Raw genomic sequence first — 26,110 nt, 5'->3', positions numbered from 1 at the left:
GCTGGGATTACAGGCGCCCGCCACAATACCCGGCTATTTTTTGGTTGCAGCCGTTGTTTTTTTGGTAGGCCCGGGCTGGTTTCAAACCCTCCAGCTCAGGTATATGTGGCTGGTGCCTTAGCCACTTGAGCCACAGGTGCCGAGCTCCTTTCTTTTCTTGAAAAAATTTGTACTCTTCTTCCATCACCCAGCCCAACTGTGCCGACTTTCCCAGTCAGATGTTCACTCTTTTATTTTCCCTTTCAAATGTATAAATGCCTAACATGCCAAGATTTGCATGCTTGATTTAGTGACAAAAATAAATAGATGCTAGTTGTTTATCTTGGTATCTCCCACTAGACTGTTCCATTGTCTGGGAGCGAGAGCATTGCATTCGTGCATTCCCAGTGTCCAGGATGGTTTGCTGAATAGTGAGTTTCTCATTTATCACATCTGAAATCATCCCACTTTTTTTTTGGAGACAGAGTCTGCCTTTGTTGTCTAGGCTAGAGGATTGTGGCATCAGCCTAGCTCGTAGCAACCTCAAGCTCCCAGGCTCAAGTGATCCTCCCAGGGACCTGTGACTATAGGCTCTCAGCACAACGCCCAGCTAATTTTTCTGTTTTTAGTAGAGATGGGGTCTTGGTCTCGCTCAGGCTAGTCGTACACTCCTGAGCTCAGGTGACCCTCCTGCCTTGGCCTCCCAGGGTGCTAGGACTACAGGGGTCAGCCACTGCGCCTGCCCTTCATCTCACTTTCTCACTCTAAGCTTCTTCAAGTTCCTGTCTTTTCTGTTTTTCTTTCTGACTACCAATCTTAACTCCCTCTTCTAATTCCCACTTCTTTTAGTGCGTGTTTCCTAACATCCTCTTCCTTTTGCCTGCCCCATCGATCCAACTTAGGTACTACTAAATTCTTAGTAGACACTTGCTTTTTTTTGTCTGGAAGGAAAGTAAGGTTTGCATTTCCAAACACAATATTAAATTGTGAAGGAGGTGTGTTTCCTAAATCCCTGTCTGAAATCCGGGTTTCATGAGGGAGTAACGGCTCCCCTTCTGGAGGTCTCCAGGACTGAAGAATCATTTGGGTGGCATTTAGGCTCATGGTTTTATTCATTGCGTTTCCAGGCAGAGTAGAAATGCTCCCCGGCTGCAGAAATGCTCTCATTTCAAGGTGCCTACCTGTTCTTTCCTGTGCCCTGCCCCCTCCCACCATGCAGGCTGTGAGGATTTTCTGTGAGGAAGGCTGGGGCACTGACCTGTTTGGCTCCTCACTGTTTATGCTGTTGCCCTGGACACTGGAATGAAAACTGAGCCACTGTCTTTCCCAGTCAGCTCACCTGCTGAGTAATGGGCTGGCTGAGAGCCTGCTCTGTCCCCCTGCCTCCCTGGAGCCACAAGCAGCATTTCCTCCCTCTGAAATGAGTTGTGGTTCTGGCCAGGAACACTGTCCACCCTTCTCTTAGTCCTTGGAATGAAAAATTGTGCAATAGTAACCAGTCATTGGAAAAGGGGAAAATATCTGTGCCCTTTGTTCTGAGACCTAACAGATTTCAGAAGCAGGTGGGCATTGATTTCATGGTGCAGAAGTTATGTAAGGAGATTGGAGGTTCCCAAGCTGGGGATACCACTGTTGGCCTTGGCATTTTCTCACCCCCACATTTCCCCATTAGTATTAACTAGGCCCAGAAAAGCCCCTGCTTTGTGTAGAAGGAATCCAGACTGCCGGAGCAGGTTTTCTCTTTATTTTATTTTTTAATTTTTTTAGAGACAGAGTCTCACTTTGTTGCCCTTGGTAGAGTGCCGTAGCATCAGAGCTCACAGCAACCTCCAGCCCTTGGGCGTAGGCGATTCTTTTGCCTCAGCCTCCTGAGTAGCTGGGACTACAGGCGCCCACCACAATGCCCGGCTATTTTTTTGTTGCAGTTTGGCTGGGGCGGGTTTGAACCTGCCACCCTCAGTGTATGGGGCTGGCGCCCTACTCACTGAGCCACAGGCACCACCCTGGAGCAGTTTTTCTTTAGAATGGTTTTCACTGCAATTCATAGAAGATGATGAGACCCTTGCAGGCATTTTTGCCCAGGGAACAGTGGGTGGGGGCAGGAAATTGCGTGTCCAAGTGACAGAGAACCGCAGTCCACAGCACTGCTCCCAGTGTCCCCTTCTTTGCAGGAACTCCAAGGTGCAGATGTGGGGAGGAGGAGACCTTGCAGCATTGACCCACCAGCAGGTTGCCATTCCTGGGGGAGCTCAGAGCACAGAGATGGAGCATTTGCAGGCAGTGTGGGCTGTGTGTGACCAAACTTCCCAAATATTTTTGTAGTAGTGCAGAGGACTGAAGATATACCCTGGGGGTCTCCAACTCAGGAGCAATTTTTCTTTGAATGCTCATGGGTTTTGTTTATTTATCTTCTTGTTAACTTAAAAAAAAAAAAACAAAAAAAACCTCTTTAAAATGATTCCAACTTTACTGAGAAATTGAAAGTACAGTTCAAAGAACTTTTCCTGATCTGAACCACTTAAAAGTCAGCCACCTGCGTATTTGTATTCTACGAAAATACCACTTTGATAACAGCAGTAACCTCTGAGAAAGAGGCACTGGAAGGGGAAGTGCAAGAGACTTCTGTTTCCTATGTGTGGCCTCTGTTCTGTTTATTTATTTTTTATTTTTTGCAGTTTTTGGCCAGGGCTGGGTTTGAACCCGCCACCTCTGGCATATGGGGCCGGGGCCCCACTCCTTTGAGCCACAGGTGCCGCCCCAGTTCTGTTTATTTATTTTATTATTATCATTATTTTTTTTTTAGAAGACAGAGTCTCACTTTGTTGCCCTCGGTAGAGTGATGTGGCATCACAGCTCACAGCAACCTCTAGCTCTTGGGTTTAGGCGATTCTCTTCCTTAGCTTCCTGAGTAGCTGGGACTACAGGTGCCCGCCACAGCGCCCAGCTATTTTCTGTTGCAGTTTGACTGAGGCCGGGTTTGAATTCGCCACCTTCCATATATGGGGCCAGCGTCCTACCCACTGAGCCACAGGCGCCGCCCTCTGTTTATTTTTTTTTATAATGAGAATCTATGTATACGTTACTCCTTTGCTTTAAAAGTAAATGAAAGGGCTCAGCGCCTGTGGCTCAAGCGGCTAAGGTGTCAGCCACATACACCTAAGGTGGCGGGTTCAAATCCAGCCCGGGCCCGCCAAACAACAATAATGGCTGCAACCAAAAAAATAGCCGGGCGTTGTGGCGGGCGCCTGTGGTCCCAGCTACTTGGGAGGCGGAGGCAGGAGACTTGCTTGAGCCCAGCAGGTGGAGGTTGCTGTGAGCAGTGAAGCCATGGCACTCTACCCAGGGGGACAGCTTGAGGCTCTGTCTCAAAAAAAAAAAAAAAGTAAATGAAAGGGTAAAAGTAATAATGGAAACTAAAAGTGTAGTTGCCACCAGGATGCCCCACAAACAAGGACATTCCCTTCATAAGCCCACAGGCAGGTGCAGTCAGGAAACCCAGAAGGACATACGCCTGCCGCCAACCACAGACCTATCTGAACACCCCACTTGTCCTCCAATTGTCCCAGCAGTGTCTGTGGCTTATTTTGCTCTGCCTCAAGCCAGACTTTAGGACCTGGTTGTTTAAGAAGGAAAAAGAAGGGAAAGAGGTGTGCATACATAGTATGTAGCATATAGTTACGCACAGTTACATATAGCTTTTGGTGTTGTTTTAGTACTAACACCTTCAAAGAGAGCTCAGACTTTAACTGAGATAATCAAGTAAATTTTGCCCCTCTGGGCAGCTGAGCCCTGCAGGCTAGCAGACTGGAAGGAAGCCCTGGTGCCTTTATAAGTGGTGCCTCTTGTAGGGTCCCTCAGGATAGTGCACAGGTTGAACAACTAAGCAGTGGTCCCTGAGGTTCGAGTGCCTGAGTCCCCCACCATTTCTGTGTGAACCTGGCACCCTCATTAACTCTTAAGCCACTTAAACGTCCATGGCGTTGCTTAGAGGCTAACAGGCCTGTGCCCGGGACGCGTGAAACAACTGCGAGCGCCTGTTACTCCAGCCATCTTTGTCATGAGGTAATGAGGTCCACCACAGCCCAACTGGACGGCCCAGGAAGATGTGCAGGGTTAGCCTGTGGCTTCAGGAAGCCCCAGAACACCATGATGGGTATCTGGGGGCATACAGGGGTAGATTTACCCAGTGTCAGAGACAGGGGATGACATTTATGCCCCCTCCTCTCAGGCTGGAGGAGCAGGGAATGAATGGCCAGAACATCCAGGCCTCCCATCTCCTCCCCATTTCCTATTTCCTTCCCCAGTCTCCACCTCTCACCACATCCTGAGGAAGAACAAAGCAGCAGATGGGGGAAATGAAGCAGGACCAGCTGAGCAGTTTCACAACAGCACCCAGCTCCCCTCAGCTGCTGTTGCAGGGAGCCTGGCCAGAGCCCCAGGGAGCCAAGATGACAAATAGCTTTGGCTTTGTTCTGGTTTCTTTATGTGGTAGTGAGAAGACAGGACCCCTCTCCACCTCCTGCCCCTCACTTCTGGGATGGTGGTATCTCTAGACAGCAGGAAAACCCTTCACCCCTGCTCCCAGGCTGCTTCTAAACTGGCCACCTGCTCCATTTGCAGGGCAGAGCCTCTAGGGGATTTTTCATGACACATTGAGTCTCCCGGGTTATTTGGGGATGTGAAGCTGCGTTTGAGACTGGGAGCCTGCTTTCCTGGTGAGATCACTGCTCCCTGAATTATTACCTTGCTTTCGTTGGCCTGAGCAAACAACAGGAATGCCTTGGAGGAATGTTTGTGAAACATCAAGTCTCTGCAGCCTGGTTACTCCTTTTGCTGCCAGACCTCCATGGCTTAGTGGGGCTTCAGGCCTGCAGGACTCTGTTACCTGTCTTGTGGGTAAGGCCAAGCCTCCTCCCTGGTCAGGGCTGGAGTAGGACTGTGGTTTCCTGGGCTGATGTGCTTTGTACTTTCACGGGAGGGCTAATTTTGCTGGTAGGGAATATAGGCAAGAGGCCAAGGGCAGTGTTTGGCAGCTCTTGGAGAGGGAGAGTCGTTTGAATTCAAAAAATTGGTCACCGCCCTGCACATCTTGCCTGTGAGCCCAGGGTGGCTGGCCTGCACTGGCCTGGCAGGGCGTATGGCCACCCTGGGCTTGTGGGCACAGCCTGCGCATTGCACCACGTGGGGATCAGGTAGCCTGGGGCTCAGTGGCCTGGACCCCCTCCCCGCCTGCTGCAGATGCCTGGCACTGGCTCTGGCTCTGGCTCTGGCTCTGAAAACCATTCTATTTTCAGTTCCCGCCTAGCTCTTCAGCCCTCATTCCTGTCTTGAGCTGCCTGAGTCACCTCTCTCCCAGCTTTGCTTCTTTCTGAATGGAGCAGATTAGCATAACACCATATGTTAGAGGAGCAATTCACAATTTACAAAGGCCTGCAGGCCCCAGATCTCCACTGAGCTTTCAGCAGCCTGTGAGGTTGACTGGGCAGGTAATTTAATCCGTGTTTCACTGATGAGGGGAAACAGAGGCTCAAAAAACACAAGTAGCTTGACCAGGCAAACACATCCACACACACATGCCAGCAAGTGTGGGACTGAGTGAGTTCTACCACCAGGCTTCCTGCCTCAAGTCTGGGCTCATCCCACACCCCTGGTGTTTGGGGCTGGCGAGTAGGACGCTGTGTAACAATTGCTTCCTGGAAGCACTGTACTTTGATTCCAAGGAACTTAAAATGCCAGTGGGGTCTAGAGCCCTGGGAGAAAGTAGCCTGATGCTGTCCCCCATTCAGGCTCCTGACCGTCCTCCCCTCTGCATTTCACCTCCCTTCACCTCACCTTCAGGTCCTTAAGAATCTTCCTCCCTCCTTCCTTTGTTAGAAGGTGTAAAGGCCTGGTAGCAATTCTAAAGGCTGACCTGTCCTACCTTAGCCAATGTGGCAGACCAGGCACATTCAGGACATCGTCTCCATTAGGACAGTTCAAACCTGGGCATCGGCAGAAGACTCATGAGGACGAGTGCCTGCCATGATATCGTGTGGGTCTGGAGGCCTCCCCTCTAGTGTGCCAGGCATGACCCAGGGCTGCTGGTCCCTGGGGAGGGTAACCAGGGCCGACAGGGTGGGGTCACTGTGGGGGCTCTGGGCACTGGCTGGTGCCAGCCTATGTAGAAGCACTCCGATGTCACATGCATGGCAGTGCAGGTGTGTGCCAGCTGCATAGCAGTACTGGTTATTTTGTTCACTCTCTTCTAGAACATTTGAAGCAAGATGAGACATTTTCTTTCTTTTATTTATTTGCTTATTTTAAGATATGACATTTTCCTTTCATCTACTGAGGAAACTGAGTCTCCGTGAAGTTCAACGGCATCACAATCTCTCACTGCTAGTGAGTGTTCCTGGCATTGTGGAATTCAGAGCATTCTACAGGCCCTAAGCAGGGCAGAGGCTGTGGGACCCCCTGGTGGTCCCGATTCAGGCCCCACCAGAGGCTAAGGAGCAGAGTGTGGGGAAATGTGGAGAGCTGGCTGTGTGGCAGCAGGGCCCCCATAGCCTGGGGAACATTCAGGGAATGAACCCCCAGCTGCTTCTCCTCTTTCCCCAGCACAACCATATTCCTTTCTTCATGCTCTCCCTTAGTAGCTCTTCCTTTATCTAGTTAATTTTTAAGAACTATGCAGAGATCCATGTGATCTTTCCCTTCTTACTTTTTATCATATGTTAACAAAGTTGAGTAGAAACCATTAACAGGGTGATTGTCTTTATTAAAGTCATTTACATTTTCCAGTCATACTATAAGACCAAAGATATGTCTTCTGTCTATGCTACTTCCCCGCATGCAACTCTGTCCACATACTATAAATAACGCTGATTTTGTGCTTTGGTGCTGGCTGCAGCCCTCAGCTCCGGCAGACCTCCCGACCCATCTTTTGTCTCTGTGCCTTCTCTTGTGTTGTATTTTCCTCAATCACTGCCATTTCCACTTTGGTTTGCTCCTCTTCCCCATGCTGGTTCGCAATAGGGTAACTCAGGAAGGGAACAGAAAGGGAAGGAGTGTGAGTGTGCTTAGATTGGGAAGATGGCATGGGGAACGTCAGAGGTGGGGGGACATGTATAATCCGAGAACAAGAGTGTCCTTGCCTGCAGCTTTGCTGTGGCCAGAAAATGTCTTGGTGGAAGAGAGACCACTTCCATTGTTTGCTTTGCCTCTCCATCCAAATATTGTCCTCTGGAGACACATTCACAGTCATACTTGGGGTGCTGGCCAGGTATTTTTGTAGATTTCAGAAATGGCCATGTCTAGCCAGATATGGTAGCTCACGCCTGCAATCCCAGTGCTTTGGGAGGCCAGGCTAGAGGATTCCTTGAGGCCAGGAGTTGGAGACCAACCTGGGCAGTGTAATGAGATCCCATCTCTACAAAAACAAAAACAAAAACAAACCTTGGTGCTGGTCCTCAGGGAAGAGGAAAAGTGTCATGGCAACCATGAGGGGCAGCCTGGAATGGGGATGTGTCTCTGGGTCTCCAGAATGGCTCAGGCCTTAGAAGTCTGAGGGGTGGGAAGGAGCTAATGTTGGGGGGCATCAAGCGTCTCCCAGTGAGGCTCCCCACACCCTGACAAGGGGTGGAAAGGTGGCTGGCACAGCCTCCACTCCCCTACTGACAACTGAGTCACACGCTAAGTTCCTTCCGCTGTTGTTTCCCCGCCTCCCTGTTACCTCCCAATAAATGGTATTAATAGGTGCGAGTCTTGTCCCAGATCCAAAGTGGCAAAAAATAAAAAATAAAATAAATCTCTAGGCATGTGGCCTGGCCTTTGGAAGGAGACTTCTCTCTGTGCACGGCAGTAATGCCTGCTCCATGCACCTCTTGGTGGAGGAAGCTGACATTCTTGTAAAATATTAAAAACCAAATGCAAATTCTAATCCTTAGGAGACTCATCTTTTTGCCTGTGTTTTTCCTTGCTTGTCCCTTGGTTTCTGCCAATTTAGAGTTGGAGACAACGTGCTACATGATTCCTTTTAAAATTGGGCTCTGGCTGGTGCTGCTTCTTCTGCCTACTGCCCATCTGCCAGCACTAAAGGCAACCTGAGCTGCGGGCGGGTGGAGAGGCGCCACAGGGAGTGCTGGAGCAGGAACTGAAATATGGGACTGGACTTGGTCCTAACAGAGGCGCTTTCATTACCCTAAATGTCCTGGAAACCCTGTTGCTGCTGGCTCTGGAAGACTCCAGGCTTGGTCATTCCAGGATGGCTGTCTGCAGCAAGCCTTGGCGCCCTTCTGCAAGTGACCATGACCTGAGTCATGTGGATAGTCTCCAGAGGTGGGCACAGAGGAGGAGGGCTGTATCTCCCTGCAGCCTGGCTTGGGGGCAGATAAGAGGGGAGGATGGTGAGCCCAGTGAGGACAGCGCATCAGCCTAGCTCCACCAGAAGCACATCTGGTGTTGACTGCTGAGCAGGGCCTGTGATATCCAAAACAGACATTGCCTTAGGATGAAAAGAACAGCCCCTGGGTTTTTCTTACAGTCCCTCTCATTTAAAGGAACAGTGCTCAGATACTTAATTCTTCCTCTTTGCCAGAGTCAATAAGGGAGCCTCAGGCATGCTCTTCTAGTGGTTTATTAATATCACGAACAAAGCATACTTTATTTTTATTTGAATTGGCCATATAAAATGTTCTATACAAGGCGAACATGAAATATTTAAATTAAAAATAAATAAGTTAGTCCCATCCTATATAAATCTCCAGCTGCCACATACAAATGAAAGATACCAGTTATAAATTAAATAAGTCTAAATAGTTGTACCTTGCTATGTTAGGTCCAGCACAGATCACCTGTTAGCTCTCCAACTTTGTTCTGGACCCTAGCATCTACGCCAAATAAAATACTGAAAATCCCCCTGGGAATAGCCCCTCAGTGAAAGGGCACCTGATGCCCAAGTCTCCAAATCATGAATGGATATGAGAATTAGGATGATCGGGGTCTAAAGTAATGGTTGAAAAGCAGAGATAAGCAAGGTGAAAGCCCGGAAGCCCAGGTGTCTTATCCATCCCCATGCCTTCCTATGTTTCACCTGGAGATATGGAAACTGGTAATTCAAATTCAGCAAAAAGCAAGGCCTGGGCACAGCACAGCAGTCACAAACAACAGTGGAGTCTGAGGCCTGCAGTGTGGCCAAACACTTCTTTGTACCAAGACATGGCAATTTCCAACACAGTCTTAGGCTCAAATTCTGGTTTTATTAAGTGGCTTAGATTATTTTAAACCTCTTAATTAGAAAAAAAGCCTTCTAGGGGCAAAGTTGGGACCACGGATGACAAATAACACAAGGCATGTGTCACTAACCACCTCCACAGTCAGGTGTCACTAATTGATCCCGGCATTCTTCTATCTCAGATTCCATCTCTGCCCAGAACTCCAGGCAGCCTCTACCCATCAACTGCCTTTAGCAGTTTAGCTGAAAATTATTTAGTAACATCAGTCCTTCCCTAGGTTCTGAACTATTCTGTGTGAAGGTGTAGATATAACACAGGCATTGAAGCCTGACACTGACATGAGTTAGATGCTTTCTGTCTAATCATTTAACTTTGAATTGGTGTCTATTGTATGAGTAAGACCTCTTATCTGAGAGTTGTTACATAGATTAGAATAACATATGCACAGTGCCCAGTATCATCCTGGTACATAGTAGGCATTTAATAAATGATAGCTACCATTATCATTACTAGCAGTATATTATCATTTTCAGGCCACTGATGTTAACGATGGAGTTGATGGTGGCATTTCCATTGAAAGAAGGAAAGCATAATAATATTATATATAAGATTGAACCTCATGAAATTGGTACTCAATTTTCAATTGTTTTTGACAGACAAAAATGACAATTTCTTCTGGTTCAACCTAATACATGATGATGTATTTCATTCAAATCACTAACTTGTTCCAACAGTATCAGATTCTTTCCTCAAAGGTTGCCGCTAGGGGCCTAGTTCCATCATTTGATAATTTCCTCAAATCAGGTGTTAGAGTAAGCAAAGCAGAGAGTCTGCTGAAGAGAAGTTGAGGACCTGGGGTTCCTACTATCTAGTCACAAGGCCTCTGTGGGCTTCAATTCCCCCATCTATGATCTGGAAATAATTGTGCTTTCTTCAACAGGGTTTTTATGAAGATAAGAAGAGAAAATGGATGAGAAAGCACTTTCAGAACTTAAAATTACTTTTTTTTTTGAGACAGAGCCTCTCTATGTCACTCTCTCCACGTCACAGGAGAGTGACGTGGCATCACAGCTCATGGCAACCTCAAACTCCTGGGCTTAAGCGATCTCTTGCCTCAGCCTCCCAAGTAGGTGGGACTACAGGCACCTGCCACAACACCTGGCTGTTTTTTGTTGCTGTGGTCATTGTTGTGTAGCTGGCCTGGGCCAGGTTCGAACCCACCAGCTTCAGTGTATGTGGCTGGTGCTGTAACCACTGTGCTACAGGTGCTGAACCAGAAGTTAAAAATCATTATACCAAAGTATGGTGTTATTAATTTCACTAGACTATGCCACTTCAAAAAACATTAGCATTTGAGATTTAATTTTTAATGTTTTTCTATAGAAAAACTGCACATAAAAGAATAGAGAACTCATGCAATCATGCCAAATGACTGTCAGCATTGATCTTGATGATGTTCTCAAGTGCATATTGGAACTACTAAGTTAATACATGATGCCTTGTCCTTCAAAATCAGACCTCATCAAGGTGAAGTAAATGTGATGATGGGAGTGGTAAAAACCATTGTGTTCACAAATGCCTCAAAGTCAACCTCTTAAATTTACATCAGAAAGTCACACTTTAGAATGACTTACAAGGAAGACAGAGGAATCCTCCTCTTCTTTTCTTGGAGGTCTTTAAAGTGGGATGCTATGGTTTTGCATAAATATGGGGCTATAAACTTTATGACCATGGTTCTAGCAATTGAGCAGTTTTTATTTTGCCTTGAAGGGACAGACTTTTCCATGCCCTAAACCCAGGGTGACCGGTTAGTGAGGAGGATGATGGGTTGGACCAGCTGCTAACAGAGATGTGTGTGGTTCAGCTGCGATCCTGAAGCTTTCTCCTTGTCCAGGGAACCTTGGCCAATGCAGGGGAGGGTCACCTTAGTCAGCCTCAAAGGCGCTGTTAGTGGCTCCCACATATTCTGACTTCTTCTTGTGTCTTGTCCACATTTTCCGGAGGATGCTGGGGACACCACAGGAAGCACTGCCTGTCAGCGGTAGGGAGGCTTCCACTCCCTGGGGAAGAGTTGGGTACTCTTCGGTCATCTTCTTGAGATGCCTTGACCTAAAGGAAAGCCGGGGTGGGCAGAGAGAGTGGTTATTTAATTGAGAGAGACTTAATTTTTTTCCCGGGAGAAGATAATTCTCTTTCTTCCTCAGCTCCTTTATCCTGTGACCAGGCTGTGCATTGTTGGAGGGCCACTGTTGGGACACCCCCCCCCCACTGAGATGACTCTACCTGAACAGTGATCTTGCTGGAAAGGGCAGGGGCCTCAATGCATCAGATACTGAAACAGCTTAAGCCTAGGGGCTGAATCCTCCTCTCATTTTACTATGTGACTTCAGGCAAGTGCCTTAACCTCTTCCAGCTTAAGTTTCTTCACTTTTTTTTTTTTTTTTTTGGCCAGGGCTGGGTTTGAACCCACCACCTCTGGCATATGGGGCTAGTGCCCTACTCCTTTGAGCCATAGGCGCGACCCTAGTTTCATGAGTATAATTTCATCTAACTCATGGGACTTGTGTGAAGATGGAAATGAGATAAGACAGCATCTGGCACATTGTAGACCCTCAATAAATGTTCACTTTGCTCTCCATTTGCTTCCCTTAGGTGACAGAAATGGCCTCACTTTATGGGGTGGTGCCTGTGGCTCAGTGAGTAGGGCTCCGGCTCCACAGGCTCAGTGAGTAAGGCTCCAGCCCTACATACTGAGGGTGGTGGGTTCGAACACGGCCTTGGCCAAACTGCAACAAAACAATACCCAGGCATTCTGGTGGGCACCTGTAGTCCCAGCTACTCAGGAGGTTGAGGCAAGAGAATCACTAAGCCCAGGAGTTGGAAGTTGCTGTGAGCTGTGATGCCACAGTTCTCTATGGAGGGCGATAAAGTGAGACTCTGTCTCTAAAAACAAAATAAAAAAAAACGGCCTCACGTTTCTTTTCTATAGCCAGGGTTCAGGAACAAATTGAACTGGGAATGACTGAGCTTAGAGTGAAAAGACTGGTTTACTTGTGCTAAGCTCTCCATATGTTACCTCATTCAGTTCTTGTAATTGGGACGACACCTCTGTCATTTCTGTGTTGCTATTTTGTTTTGTTTTTGAATGGCTGGAGACTCGGAGTCCCTCGGTTGGGATTCTGCCTGAAGTCATGGTGAATTAGGGGCAGTGCCAGCAGGAAAGCAGATCTGGGTGAAGAGCCCAGCCTGTCACCATCCTGAAACCCCTTTTCTGCTGCCTGTGGCATGGATGATGTAGTGAGAGGCATAAACACACACACTGAACCAAATTAAAGATGCCGGCCATGCCAGCACCACGCTGAAGGCCATGATCTCAGGGGGGTGCTGGGATCCTCCACTTTGCTGTCCTCACACTGTTTCTGGGTCCAGGCTAACAGGCACTCTGGGGTTCGACGTTTGGTGTGAAGCCTTTGTATTGATACGCTTCATCATCTGTGGGTGGGGGATCCCAAACTCATAGGAGTCTCTGAAACCAGCGTGCCCATGGGTGGTTCTGAACATGGCTTGAGATTACATTCACCTAATTCACCAAGACCACTCCCAAATGACACTTCTCTAAGTCTCCAAAGTGGTGTTAAGGAAGTGGAAAGTGTGACATACACTCCAGCGTGATCCCGGGGAAGCAGTTGAGGAAGCACGAAGAGACCAGGACTGCTGGCCTCATTAGGCTTCGACCATCCTGAGAGCCAGGCCACCTGCCACTTTTCTGCAAAGGACCAGAAAAGGACCAGGAGGGTGCAGAGCCCAGCACTTACCCTCTCGTCAGAACAGCTCCCTTCTCCGTGCCAGTGGCTGCTGCCTCCACTGGGATACGGGGCCCTGGAGGCATCTGCCATGAGGAAGCAGGACGGACAGTGAGGATGTATCTGGTTCCCACCCTGGCACCCACTGTAGTTCTTTGAAAGGGGGGGGGTTGCCTGAATTGAACCACTACCAACAGCCAACAGTCCTCATCCTTCAGCAGGTGTCCGACTCCCCTGGAAGGTTTGACAGGGCAGTCCCCCCACACCCCCATTTCTGAGTCAGCTGGTCTGAAAACCTGCATTTCTAACAAGTTCCCAGGTGCTGCTAGTCCTGGGACCCCACTTTGAGAACTACTGACCTAGAGAAACTTGAGAGGGCACAACTCAATTTTGCACAAGAACTGTCACCCTTCTGCTGTCATCACCTATGTCCAGTTTGTTGTCAAGTCCCTCAGCTTCCTTCTTCGAATGGGCTGCCTAGGCCAGGGTCAGCGTCTCCATTTCTTGTGCTGCAGCCTTTGAGGGATGGTCACCTGGGACCTCTTTATTTCTGGCCAGATCTGCCGTAGACCCAGAACCATCAGGACACCCTGCTGCCTGGAAGACCAAGGCCAGGCCCACATCTGCTCCTCAGGTTCCTCCATGCCGTCCACACACCTCTGCCTCCTGTTAGTCCCCATGTGTGTCACTGCTTCCAGTTCTGGAGGGGGCAGGGATGAGGAGGTGGGGGTCCTGCCTTCCCTGAGGCTCACACACAGCCCTGCACCTTTCCTTTACTCCCTGATCCAGGCCTCATCTCTGCCTGCCCTTCAAGGCCATTGCCTTCAGGAAGCCTGTCCTGAGGCTGGTGGTCCTCCTCATGTCCCCATGGTGCTGAGTGTCTATGTGACATGTTTTGGCATCCCACCTATCGTCTTTTTTTTTTTTTTTATTTGAGACAGAGCCTCAAGCTATCCCCCTGGGTAGAGTGCCATGGCATCACAGCTCACAGCAACCTCCAACTCCTGGGCTCAAGCGATTCTCTTGCCTCAGCCTCCCAAGTAGCCGGGACCACAGGCACCCACCACAACGCCCGGCCATTTTTTTGGTTGCAGCCATCATTGGTGTTTGGCGGGCCCAGGCTGGGGATTCGAACCCGCCACCTTAGGTGTATGTGGCTGGCACCTTAGTCGCTTGAGCCACAGGCGCCGAGCCCCACCTATCGTCTTTGTTGGCTCTCTACCTGCTGGATTCACCTGTTTGTCCAGTCTTTCATCCACAGTAAGACTGCTTGGCATGTGCTGGGTCTGAGACCTGACTCCCTTGGTAGCCCTCTTCTGCCCTCCCAAAGGAGGTGGTAAGTACTTGGGAACACGTGGTGAATTGAAAATTAACTGCTGGCCTAACAAGGGCTGGGTCCAGAGGCTGCTCAGCCAGCTGATATACACTGTGCTTTGCTCTTCTGCCCTAAGCCCCTTGGAAGGCTTCAAGTCACCACATTCCCTGAAATTGCTGGGAAATTCCAGGTCAAGGGCACCTCATTCACCACCTCCCTCTCTCCTGAGCAGGCCGAAGGCTGTGGGCAGAGTTACTGTGCCACCTTGTGGCCTCTCTGGAGCACTCCCTCCTCACCAGGCCACCCTGTCCTCTCCTTTAGCACTGGGGACAGAGGGCTGAGGGCTCCTTGTTCCACTCCTTTCCTCTTCTGTCCTTGGTCCAATACCTGTATCACCCCATGTATTTCAGTATTGAGTCATATTTAGCCTTGTGGGCTCTGGACTTCTGTCCTTCTGTGGGAACCCCCTTGTCTCCAGACCCAGAAGAAGGGGCCAGCCATGCTGCCTCATCCTCCTCTGTGTTGCTATTTCCTCCTCTTTGTAGCCGAATCTCCATCACCATCTTGTGCATCCCAGCTCCCTCTGGCCAAAGGCACCATCTGTGCCCACTAAGGGCTGGGGGAGTCATCCAAGGCCACGAGCCACCTCTTCCCCCTGAACCTTGGTCTTTTTCTAGGCTTGGCCAAGGACAGGTGTTGATGCTGACAATCTTCCCTGTGTCAACTGCTCAGCCATCCTAGTTCCCCAAGTACAAGGTTGGGAAAGGGGCCCCCTGACAAATAGCTTTTTCCATCCCTGCCCTTTATGTGGATTTCCTAGAATGGTGATAACCCAAATGAGATCCTGGGATTAATTCTCCTGCCCAAACTAGGAGTGAGTGAAGCACTCACATCTCTGTCCAATTTTTCTGTAAAAATGAGGGGTTAGGGTGGCTCCTGTGGCTCAAAAGGGTAGAGCGCCGGCCCCATATGCTGGAGGTGGTGGGTTCAAACCCAGCCCCAGCCAAAAAGATGAGGGGTTGGCACAGACAATGTCTTGGGTCTCTTTTCACATTGCACCATCTATGAATCTCAACAGCTGATATTCATAGAGCCTAGCATGACTGAACCAACCTCACCTCCAACCACCACTGACTCTGCTAACTGAGAGGGAACCTGACATTCATGCCCAGGGGATGACGAAGGAGATGTAGACCCAGAGATGGTCCATTTGACCCCCCTTGAAGGAAGGATAGCTGCCCAGCTGTGGGAGGGAGCTGTGGCTTTCTGCTGCAGAAGGCCACTGGGCCCAAGGTCACACCCTTCCCAGGGCAGCCCACATACTGTGATGGAGTGAGGAGGGAACATAAAATCTCAGCCATTCTGGACCAACTTAGGCCAACTTGGATGGGCAACATTTGCCCCAGAGCTCCCCACCGGGAAGTATGGGGCCTGCATTGTGGTTCAGCAACTTCCTTCACACAAACCTGCTTTTCCCGCTCCTGTTATAGGTGTTGGTACCTAATATACATCTAACTCCAACCCCCAAATCTCAGAGTCTTCTGGAGAAGCTGACCTGTAGCAGAAGTCCCCGTCCTGAGATAGTTGGCTGCTGGGGACTGAATGTTTGTGTACCCCTATAGATTTATATGTTGAAGACCTAACCCTTAGTGTGATCATATTGGGAGGTGATTAGGTTTAGATGGGGCCACTTATGATAGGACTAGTGCCCTTCTAAGAAGAGGAAGAGATGCCAAGATTTTGTTCTCTGAGCACGCACAGAAGAAAGGCCGTGTGAACGCACAGAGAGGAAGCAGCTGTCTGCAGGCCAGGAAGAGCCCTCACTACGCACTGTCTTATCCTTCCCAGCCTCTGGAACTGTAAGAAAGTGTTCCACAGCAAGTCTATGGCACTTTGTTATAGCAGCCTGAGCTAAGACACTGATGTTTTTTGTTTCACAGAGCTTGAGAATCTTAACATCTTTCCCCCCATCCCCGCCCTTGGGGATTAGTTAGCTATTTCCACCCAGCAAGGACCTACGCTAGACACCAGCTCTTTCCTCCATCTATGGGATGTAAACGGGTAATAGCTGCTTCTGTTTGCCTAAGAGCTACATTTCTAGACAGAAAGAAGCAGCCAGTAGTGTTTTAGAAGTGCACACAGCAGGACCAACTCATAGCTTTTAGGAGCAAAGAACAGCCAGCATATGCTTTTTTTTTTTTGAAACAGAGTTTCACTTTGTTGCCTTGGCTGTGGCACCTCCCCCACCCAGCCTTCCTCACAGCAACCTCAAACTCCTGGGCTCAAGTGCTCCTCCTGCCTCAGCCTCTTGAGTAGCTGGGACTACAGGTGCCTGCCTCGATGCCCAGCTATTTTTCCTATTTCTTTTCCACTAGAGACTGGGTTCCACTTTGCTCAGGCTGGTCTTGAACTCCTGAGCTCAAATGATCCTCCCACCTTGGCCCCTCAGAGTGCTAGGATTACAGGTATGAGCCACCGCACCTGGTCAGTGTGTGCTTTTGTAACAATTCTCAAGCTTGGAACAAAGGACATTTAGTCTCCCCTCATAGAACGATAGACTCAGACATGATGAGAAGATTAAAGCATGACAGAAACAAGCAACCAGGCTTATTTTACTTACCAAAGATTTGCCGTATGCTCGATTCCCACACAGATTTGATGCTTTGGGTTCAGAAATCCCCCCTGCAAGGGAGGGGATGTTACTCAGTGGTACTCCGTGTTCTGTGCCCCCCCCTCCCCGCCCACCTTTGTGCATCAGTTCCCTTGTTAGCCAATCAGTCCCAGCAGGGGGTTTCTAAAGGCTTTCACTGTGGGCAGGGTCAGGTGGTGAGACAGTTGCCACCCTTCTGGAGGGCTGGAACTAAGATTCGTATAAGGTCAGTGTGTGTATGTAGGTTCCTTGACTGAAACAAATGTGCCACTCTGGTGTGGGATTGTGGTAAGAGGGAGGCTGTGCATATGTGGTGGGAAATCTCTGGACTTTCAGCTCCGCTTTACTGTGAACCTAGAACTGTTCTAAAAAATAAAGGCTATTAAAAAAAAAAAAACATACGTGGAAGCATTTAGCATTGTGTCTACCGCACGCGGTAGGTGCTCAGAGAATATGCCCTCAACTCTTCCTTCCTTTCTAAGGTCTCAGATCACAAGTGGTTAAAGATGCTCTCAGGGGTTAAATCTCTACAGTTGCAATTATTTAACGTGGTGCTCTTGGATATTCCTTTAAATATGAGTGGAGAAGTCACACCCACGGGAAGCTCAGCCCCATTAATGTGGAAGGATAGGAGTTTATCAGCTCAGAATCCTAAGACACTGGCTATATGTAAGCTATTTGGGTGGAAAACCTTCTTTCTAAAGCCTTTATTCCAGATGCCCCAACCTGCTTCTATCCCAAAGTGTTTGAGGTTCCTGGTGATGAGCTAAGGTTCCCAGCATAATCTGGGGAAAGTTGGCTTTCAATACTGGTCTCTACTGGTGTAGGTGATCCAGGACAAGCCCCATTGTATTATTATAAAGCATTTAAAAATGAAACGTCCCACACCCCCAGGAAGACGTCTTAGTGCTAATGAAATGAAATGTTATGAGACTTCCAAGATCAAACCACAATGAATGGTGCCCTGGCATAAATAACAGCAACTTATATTTTTGTCCGCATACCTGAAACTATGCTGAGAATAAAGCATGTAAATTACTTAATCCTCAACACACTCCTAAGAGGTAGATATCGTATTAGTCTGCATTTTCTAATTGAGGAAACCGAGGCTTTAGATCAGGGGTCCTCAAACTTTTTAAATAGGGGGCCAGTTCACTGTCCCTCAGACCATTGGAGGGCTGGACTGCAGGCCCCGGGATGAGTCGGCTGCTAAGCAGGACAGGCAGCGGGGGCAAAAACACCCGGTGGGTTGGATAAATGTCCTAGGTGGGCTGCATGTGGCCCACAGACCGTAGTTTGAGGATGCCTGCTTTAGAGATTCATAACAATTATAAGGAAGGCAGGTAAGGATGATTTAGGGGGTAGTGAATTGGCTTGTTTGGTGGTCTTTCAAGGTTGGGGAGGCTTGACTGAGGGACCCTGTAACTCAGCCTGGGAGGAGGTGGTTTGCTAGGTGAGAGACATAGGAAGGGCGTTCTGCAGCAAGAACAGTGTCTGTGAATGTCTGGGAGGCAGGATATGGAGGTGTGATCACAGAACCACACCCTAGCTCTGGCAGAATGAATGCTGAGGGCAGCGGTGTCACAGGAGGGAGTCCTGGAGAGGTCAGCATGGTCTAGAGGACAGCAGTGGGGAGGTGACATAGCACATAGAGTTGAGGATGACAGGGACAGATTTTTGCTATAGGAGGACCCCCTCTGTTGCTTGGTAGAGGGAGGGGGCCTGGAGGCCAACACTTACCTAGTGGGGCTGAAGGAGTCTGAGGCCTGGGGGTGAGATGAGATACCTAGGAGTGAACACCATCAGGGTTTCGTGTGTGAAGGGAGGGGGAGGACAAGGAGGTGTTAGGGAAACACCCCAAGACTTGCTGGAATGATGGATAATTGGCCTCAGCTGAGAAAGCAAGAGCAATTCCAACAAGGTAACACTGAAGGGCCTGGGGACATCTCAGTGAAGAAGCAGCCAACTTTCCCAGGCCTAGGAGGTGGGGGCTGTCCCCTTTCCAGGCACCTTGAGGTCTGGGTGAGAGAGCTCCTCAGCCAGGTCTCTGCCTTTAGAGTCCTCATGATGGCCAAGATTCCTCAGAGCATCTTTTCCCCATGTGAGCAGGCTGTAGCCTCCAGGCACCTTCTCCTGTGGCTCTGAGGAGAGCAAGTACCCAGGCCTGAGATCTCCAGAGACCTACAGCTTTCTGAGGGAGTATGGGGCAGCCTTTCCTGTGGAGAGCACCAGGCTTTGCCTTTGACTCAGAATGTTCCCTCCCTCCTGCCCCCTCTAGAATCTATCAGACTGGGGGAGCTGAAGAAATTGAATCAGTGCCCAGTTTAGTCTCTCTCTCTCTCAACTTGATTGGCATGTTCCCTGCATGAGCTGACTGTCACGTGTTGGGCAGAGTCTCTCCATTTCATAACCTACTGCTCTTGTCTTTCTGAGTCAAACACTGACTCAGGCTGTCCACGCTGCCACAAACTACTTAGAAAGGAATGAATGTGACCCCTAAAGCCAGACAGTTGGGAAGACATCATTCCCTGGGGGAAGAAGAGGCATGAGCTGGGGAATCAAAGACCTGAAATATAACCTTGGCTCTGTCGCTAACAAGCAGTGTGACCTTGGGTAGGTCAAACAGTTTCTATGGTTTCAGTTTCCTCTTCTGTAAATTGGCAGAGGGGTAGATGCTGCGGATCAGAGGTTCTCTACCTTCAGCGTGCATTAGAATCGCCTGATGGGGGAGGCTCATTAAAACAGATTGATGGGTCCTAACCCTGGCGTTCCTGATTCAATAAAATTTGCATATCCCATAAACTTCCAGGGTCTGCTGCTCCTCCTGGGACTCCACTTTGAGAACCACTGCATCTGATCATTTCTAAATCCTTGCTGCTCAATATGGTATCCCCAGAACAGCAGCATCTGGGTGCTTGTTAGAAAGATAAAATCTTGGGCCCACCCAGTCCTACTGAATTTGAATCTGCAGGAAAACAAGATTCCCAGGTGACTCTTTGGCACATTAACATTTGAGAAGCGTGGCTCTAAATTCATTTTATGATTTTGTAGAAATGACAAATATTCTTTTTCTCTTTCCAACATACATGCTCCCACCCACCCACCTATATATAGACAGAGAGAAAAGTCTCTTAATTTGCAAGGCAGATTGTGGTTTTCCTAATGCTTTCACTCTGCATACATATACGTGTATGTAAGCATTTAATGAGTGTATAGCTTGACTTCCGTGTTCTTATGCACAGGATCACAAGATCATGCTCTTAGTGCTTAAAGAAACCTTAGTGGTGTCATTTAACAACTATGAAAGGGGAAAAATGAAGATGGATGAAGGGACCGTACTCAGTGGAGCCTTATCACAGTTCTCATAACATACACAATTCCCAATGCCAAAAGGATTAAGGAGGACACCCCAGACTTTCTATTGTGTAGTATTGAAGTTAAAATATGAATATGTTGTGGGCATAACTTAAATAACCTAAATGAGCTATTATAGACAAAATGCTATCATAGATTCTGGTGGGCTAAAGGCAGATTCGTGTTTAGCACGTTGGGGTGGAAGCCATTTTCCAAAATAGTATCCAAAACAAATTGCCCCTCAATTCTTTTTATAGGTTATTGTTTAAGTCATTCAAACTTAATATGGTAAAACTTTAGGATGGCAGTTTACGGAAGAGCTGTGCAAGCACGCGGGCGCACACACATGCAGGCACAATCTGTTAAATAAACAATGTGAAACTTCCTTTGCTTCATGGATCATGGTGTCCTCTCCCTTCCAGAGCTTACTGATTTACATCCTCTCCTGAACACGGCACTGCGTCCTGTGGAGCAAGGTGATAGGAGCATCCTCCCAGGCACCCAGAAGCCCCTGCCTTACAGGTAGAGTGTTCTGTGGGGCTCTGGAGGTGGGGCTCACAGCAGGTGCCTTACCAATGGAAACAGCTTTTATTTGGGAAAAGAGTAGGTATGCTGCTCCCCACACATCTCCGAGACGCAAAGTGGAGGGGTAGACACTGCCGCTGCTGCCCATTCCTAGGTGCCTAAGTGGTTCTCAGTGAGTCCCTGAGTCTGGGGAGATCCAGGGCCCTGGGCCCACAGTTCACATACCAGGTCTGGGGAGAGCTTTGGCCGGGGGCACCCCGGGAGGCCGCGCGGTCTGGAGTCGGCCCACCCTGCGGCCGTCCACTGTGTCCCTGCGGTCACCACGGTGCTGTAGCAGCTCTAGGGGCCGATGTGAGTACAGGTCTGACTCGATCACCACCTGCCGGGCCAGGAAGGACAGTTAGCTTATCCCTCTACGGGATCCCACAGCCCCAGGACCTGAGCTTGGCAGAGGGAGCTTGCGCTGACAAGGAATTTTTGGAGCCTTCCTTACTCCAGTGAGAAAACTTGAGTATAAAACAGGCCAGAAGTGGTTAACCATTTTATTTGACATCACATTGCCAATTTGTGCCATGGTCCAAGAAAATGAGGGTGCTCGGGGGTTGGGAGGGGTTCTTGAATGGGAGATCATGGAGTTAGAAGCTTGGACCATCAGACCCAAAACCCAGGTAAATCAGCTGCTTGGTGGCCTGACATGTTGTGTGGTTTGTTTTGTTTTTTTCTTTTAGAGACAGAGTCTCACTGGGTAGAGTGCCATGGTGTCACAGCTCACAGCAACCTCCAGCTCTTGGGCTTAGGTGATTCTTTTGCCTCGGCCTCCAGAGTAGGTGGGACAACAGGCGTCACCACAATGCCTGGCTATTTTTTGGTTGCAGTTTGGCCAGGGCAGGGTTGAAACCTGCCACCCTTGTTATAGGGGGCCAGTGCCCTACTCACTGAGCCACAGGGGTGCTGCCCATGTTTTGTTTTGTTTTTATAGATGCAAGGTTTCACTGTTGCCCAGGCTGATCTTGAATTCCTGGCCTCAATCCATCCCCCTACTAGGATTATAGGCCTGAGCCCTGGTGCCAGCCGGCCTGACCGTCCTGACAACAGGACAGGCTAGTGGAAATGAAGGCAGTCCTGGAAATTAGATCTTACAATCTTTTTAGCTAAGTGGATGACACCCTTGTTCATGCAGAGGACAGCTTTTTGGATGTTCCAGAGGAGGGAAGACCTAAGGTAGAGACCTGGGGCCTGACTGATTCCCAGATTTTAAAAAGAAGTAACAAGCTGCTGGCAAAATGGGGCAGGTGGGCTCACCAGTGCTGTGTGTCTTGATTACCTGCTGTAGAGCTGTTTGGGGGAAGTATAGTAAAAAGAAATAGCTCTATGGTCAGGGCACACTAAAACAGGCCTTAACCATGGTAATAGAATAAAATTAAATCATTGAAACAATTTAAATGCAAAAGCTTAAGACAAAAACTAGCAGCCATTTTTATCTTTCTATGGAGAGTCAGGAGGGAATCTCAGCAGTTTGGGCTCAGATCCTGCATTTTTTCTACACAGCCAGGACACTGGGGGTCATTCACTACATGGGGGTGGGGGAAGCAGACTTTTCATCAAGTTATTCCTGGTTTTATTTTCATTCTCTCAGCATCAAGCTCAAGGAGGATGAGTGAGGACTGGTGTGGGGTTTTCAGACCCACTTTGCAGGAGGAGAAAGCCAGGCAGGCCGTGAGAGCCTGAAGAGTCCACCGAGAGACTCCACTGACTTCCAGCACTCCCCTCTGGAAGGGAGGCAAATGTTCCCTTTCAGGAACAAGGATCGCCCCCTCCCCAACCCACTCTGCACTGTGGGCAGGGAGAGAATAGAGAGGGCTCAGCTGCTTGCAGCCGGAGGGCGGGGGTGGTTTCCTGGGGGTGGAGAGAAAATCAGTTACTTCCTGGTCACAACCTGGGTCTCTTCCCGGGTTCCCTGAAGGATGCCAATAGCAGGAAAGGAAAGAGGAGTGTGGCCTGTCTTGGAAGGTCCTGTTTCTTAGCTGGGTCTGCTACTTGGTTGTCATTTTCCACAACAACAGAGGCTCTGAGATTGCTCTAGGCAGTACGTTAGGCCTGCACCAGGGAATGGACAGCTAAATGGATGACTGTGGCCACCTGAGGGGCTCCTGACAGCCTGGTTTATTTTCTGGTCCACGGGGCATAGTTTGGGCCTACTGCAGCTGGTCTCAGAACACACTGGTCTGAGAGCAAGCTCTACAGCACCCTGAGTATGGGGGTAAGAGTGAAGAATTTGGGGGCAGGCGGCAGAGGAGGAAAGACAAAAGTTTAATGCTGGCCAGATGTGATGGTGGCTCACACCTGTAATCCTAACATTACAGAACTGGGAGACTGAGGCAGGATGATCGCTTGAGCCCAGGAGTTTGAGTTTGCTGTTAGCTAGGCTGATGCCATGGCACTCTAGCATGGGTGACAGAGTGAGACTCTGCCTCAAAAAAAAAAAAAAAAGTTTAATGCTGGAATTTTCCTTTCCTAGGTCAGCAAACTGCCTGCTGAAGTACAGGAATGTATCAGGGCAACAGGCTTTTCTACAACAAAGTGATTTTTCCCTGCTGGTCTTAGAGATGAGAATAGAAGACAGCTAACACACAAGCCCCAGGATTCCATCCACAGATATTTTTGACTCACACTTTTGTTTGCCAGCCTAGAGGGCTGGCAGGGAGTCAAAAAGACAGCAAAGACATAGATGGTGGAGAAGTATCATAATTTGGGGCTGAAGAGATCCACAGAAATGTTCCAGCCCAACTCCCTAATTTTACAAGTAGGGAAACTGAGGCCATGAGAGGCCATGTATTTTACTCAAGTTCCCTTTACTCTGTAAGGGACAGAGCCAGGATGAGAACCATGGTTCTATGCCTCTTGAGTGCTTTTCGTGAAACGCACAGAAGCGCCTACATTCAAACAAGAATTTCCAAGTGCAATTGATTGCATAGTGGACCATGAATTGCTGTGGAACTGGCTTCATTATGCTGAAAGCTGAACTGAGCCACACTTTTGGTGTGATGTGGGAAGACTGGAAAGGCTGTCTAGAGAAGGAGAAGTGTGTGGTTGTGCCCTGGGTTGGAGAGAAAATTCAACTCAAGAGGAGTCAGAGAGTCCAAAAACCCCGACGCTAATGGAGCTCGGAGGGGAAAGAGATATTGTATAGGAAGAAACTTGACATCTATCCACATAGTAGCCCAAGGGGAAAGGGGAGATAGAAATATGAATCTGGGGCCAAAAAAGCAATAAATATTGGTACATGTGCAAAATAAGAGTTGTTTTTTCCCCTGGCAAGATAATAAATCACAGTTGTTTTTAGACCTCCAAGTTAAAGACAAAAAGGAACTCAAAAAGAACCCAAGAACCAGTTGCTTGAGGAAATAATAGATAAGAGATAATTCTTTCCTCTTTGGGATTCACTTTCACCATCTGTAAAAGGAGCAGGTGGACTAAGAGCCTCTGTCTCTCCTAACCTGAACATGCTGTGTGGCAGGGCTGAGTTTCACAGGCAGAGGCGACAGGGAAAACCTGAAGTTCAGAGGAAAGCTCAGAAGGCCAGAGGGTACTACCTCTCTGTCCCACCTGAATATGTGAAGGCAAGAGCCCAGCTGTTTGATCAAAAAGACAAAAAATTCTTCTGGAAAACCTCCTTAAACTCTAAATTACCTACAGACAAATTCTTCCTTTTCAGTTTTTGGGAGACTGCCCCTTGAAAAATGGGAAAATTTTCCTTCTAGACGCTGGGCTTAAGTTTTTGCAGACCACCAGAAGCATCATAGTCAGTTACCCTAGGGCTAAATTTTCATCCATTGAAGAACCTTCTCTTTTTTTAATGTATAAAATGTTCTCAAAAGTCCTTAGAAGAAGGCTCGGTGCCAGTGGCTCAAGAGGCTAAGGCGCCAGCCACATACACCTGAGCTGGTGGGTTGGAGCCCAGGCCTGCCAAACAACAATGACAACTACAACCAATAAATAGCCGGGCGTTGTGGCAGGCACCTATAGTGCCAGCTATTTGGGAGGTGGAGGCAGGAGAACTGTTCGAGACCAGGAGTTGGAGGACAGCTGTGAGCTGTCATGCTATGGCACTCTACCAAGGGCAACAGCTTGAGGCTCTGTCTCAAAAAAAAAAAAAAAAGTCCTTAGGAGGCTCGGTGCCCATAGCACAGTGGTTACAGTGCCAGCCACAGACACCAAGGGTGGCAGGTTTGAACCCTGCCTGCGCCAGCTAAACAACAATGATAACTGCAACAAAAAACAGCTGGGTGTTGTGGTGGGTGCCTATAGTCCCAGCTACTCAGGAGGCTGAGGCAAGAGAATTGCTTAAGCCCAAGAGTTTCAGGTTGCTGTGAGCTGTGATGCCATGGTACTCTACCAAGGGCAACATAGTGATACTCTGTTTTAAAAAAAAAAGTCCTTAGAAAAGGCATATAACTGACAGAAAGATAGGTAAAAAACGTGATTAAGAAACCCATAAGGAAAGGATATTGAAATTATCATTAAAACTATGAAAAGATGAAGAATCACATTAAAAAATTATAGAAATATACAAGTTAAACAATGCAATATGTTCTCCTATTAGATTGTCAAAGAGTGACATTGTTGATACCATACACTATTGGCTTGGCTGTTCTGGAAAAGGCACTTGAAAACATAGTTGCTAGGAATTTGGAAATGGCTACAAATTTTCTTCAATGTTCATATCATTTGGCCCAGCATTTTCCCATCTATGAATTTATGCTCAAACATTTCGATAAGAGCATAAGAATATTTTCAAGAATTTTTTGTGGTATTGGCTTAATGGAAAAAATGGGGAAGCCCCATTTATTGGTGATTTAGTTAAATAATGAATCTAAAAAACTGTAGATTTGGCTTGAGTAAATAAATTATAGTACATGCAGGCCAGGTGCATGGCTCGCTGGTAATCTTAGCACTGTGGGAGGCTAAGGCAGGTGGATTGTGTGAGCTCATGAGTTTGAGACCACGAGCAAAAGCAAGACCCCATCTCCACTAAAAATAGAAAAACCGAAGCAAGAGAATCACTTGAGCCCAAGTTGGAAGTTGCTGTGAGCTATGACAACACAGCACTCTACCCAGGGTAACAGCTTAAGACTATGTCTCAAAAAATAAAAAAATATAGAACATGCTCAACCGGCTAAGGCACCAGCCACATACACCTAAGGTGGCAGGTTCGAATCCAGCCCAGACCCGCCAAACAACAATGACGGCTGCAACCAAAAAAATGGCCGGG

The 26,110-nt window shown here is 48.4% G+C and overlaps 1 protein-coding gene across 1 annotated transcript in view; it reads right to left on the bottom strand.

Annotated features, from left to right (window-relative positions):
- Positions 1–11,116: 11,116 nt before the first annotated feature.
- Positions 11,117–26,110, bottom strand: part of CUNH8orf46 (chromosome unknown C8orf46 homolog) — a 23,972-nt gene continuing 8,978 nt past the window's right edge. Inside the window, exons 3-6 of the mRNA XM_003797243.3 lie at positions 21,064–21,217; positions 16,930–16,991; positions 13,007–13,080; positions 11,117–11,300 (exon numbers count right to left, since the gene is read on the bottom strand). Coding sequence (XP_003797291.1) covers positions 11,117–11,300; positions 13,007–13,080; positions 16,930–16,991; positions 21,064–21,217 — 474 coding nt within the window. The remainder of the gene's footprint in view (positions 11,301–13,006; positions 13,081–16,929; positions 16,992–21,063; positions 21,218–26,110) is intronic.

Source organism: Otolemur garnettii, unplaced genomic scaffold (genome assembly GCF_000181295.1).
Source record: "Otolemur garnettii isolate 467f Iridium unplaced genomic scaffold, OtoGar3 scaffold00113, whole genome shotgun sequence".
In the NCBI taxonomy this organism is placed as follows: domain Eukaryota; kingdom Metazoa; phylum Chordata; class Mammalia; order Primates; family Galagidae; genus Otolemur; species Otolemur garnettii.
This window is presented reverse-complemented; position numbering and strand designations above follow the sequence as displayed.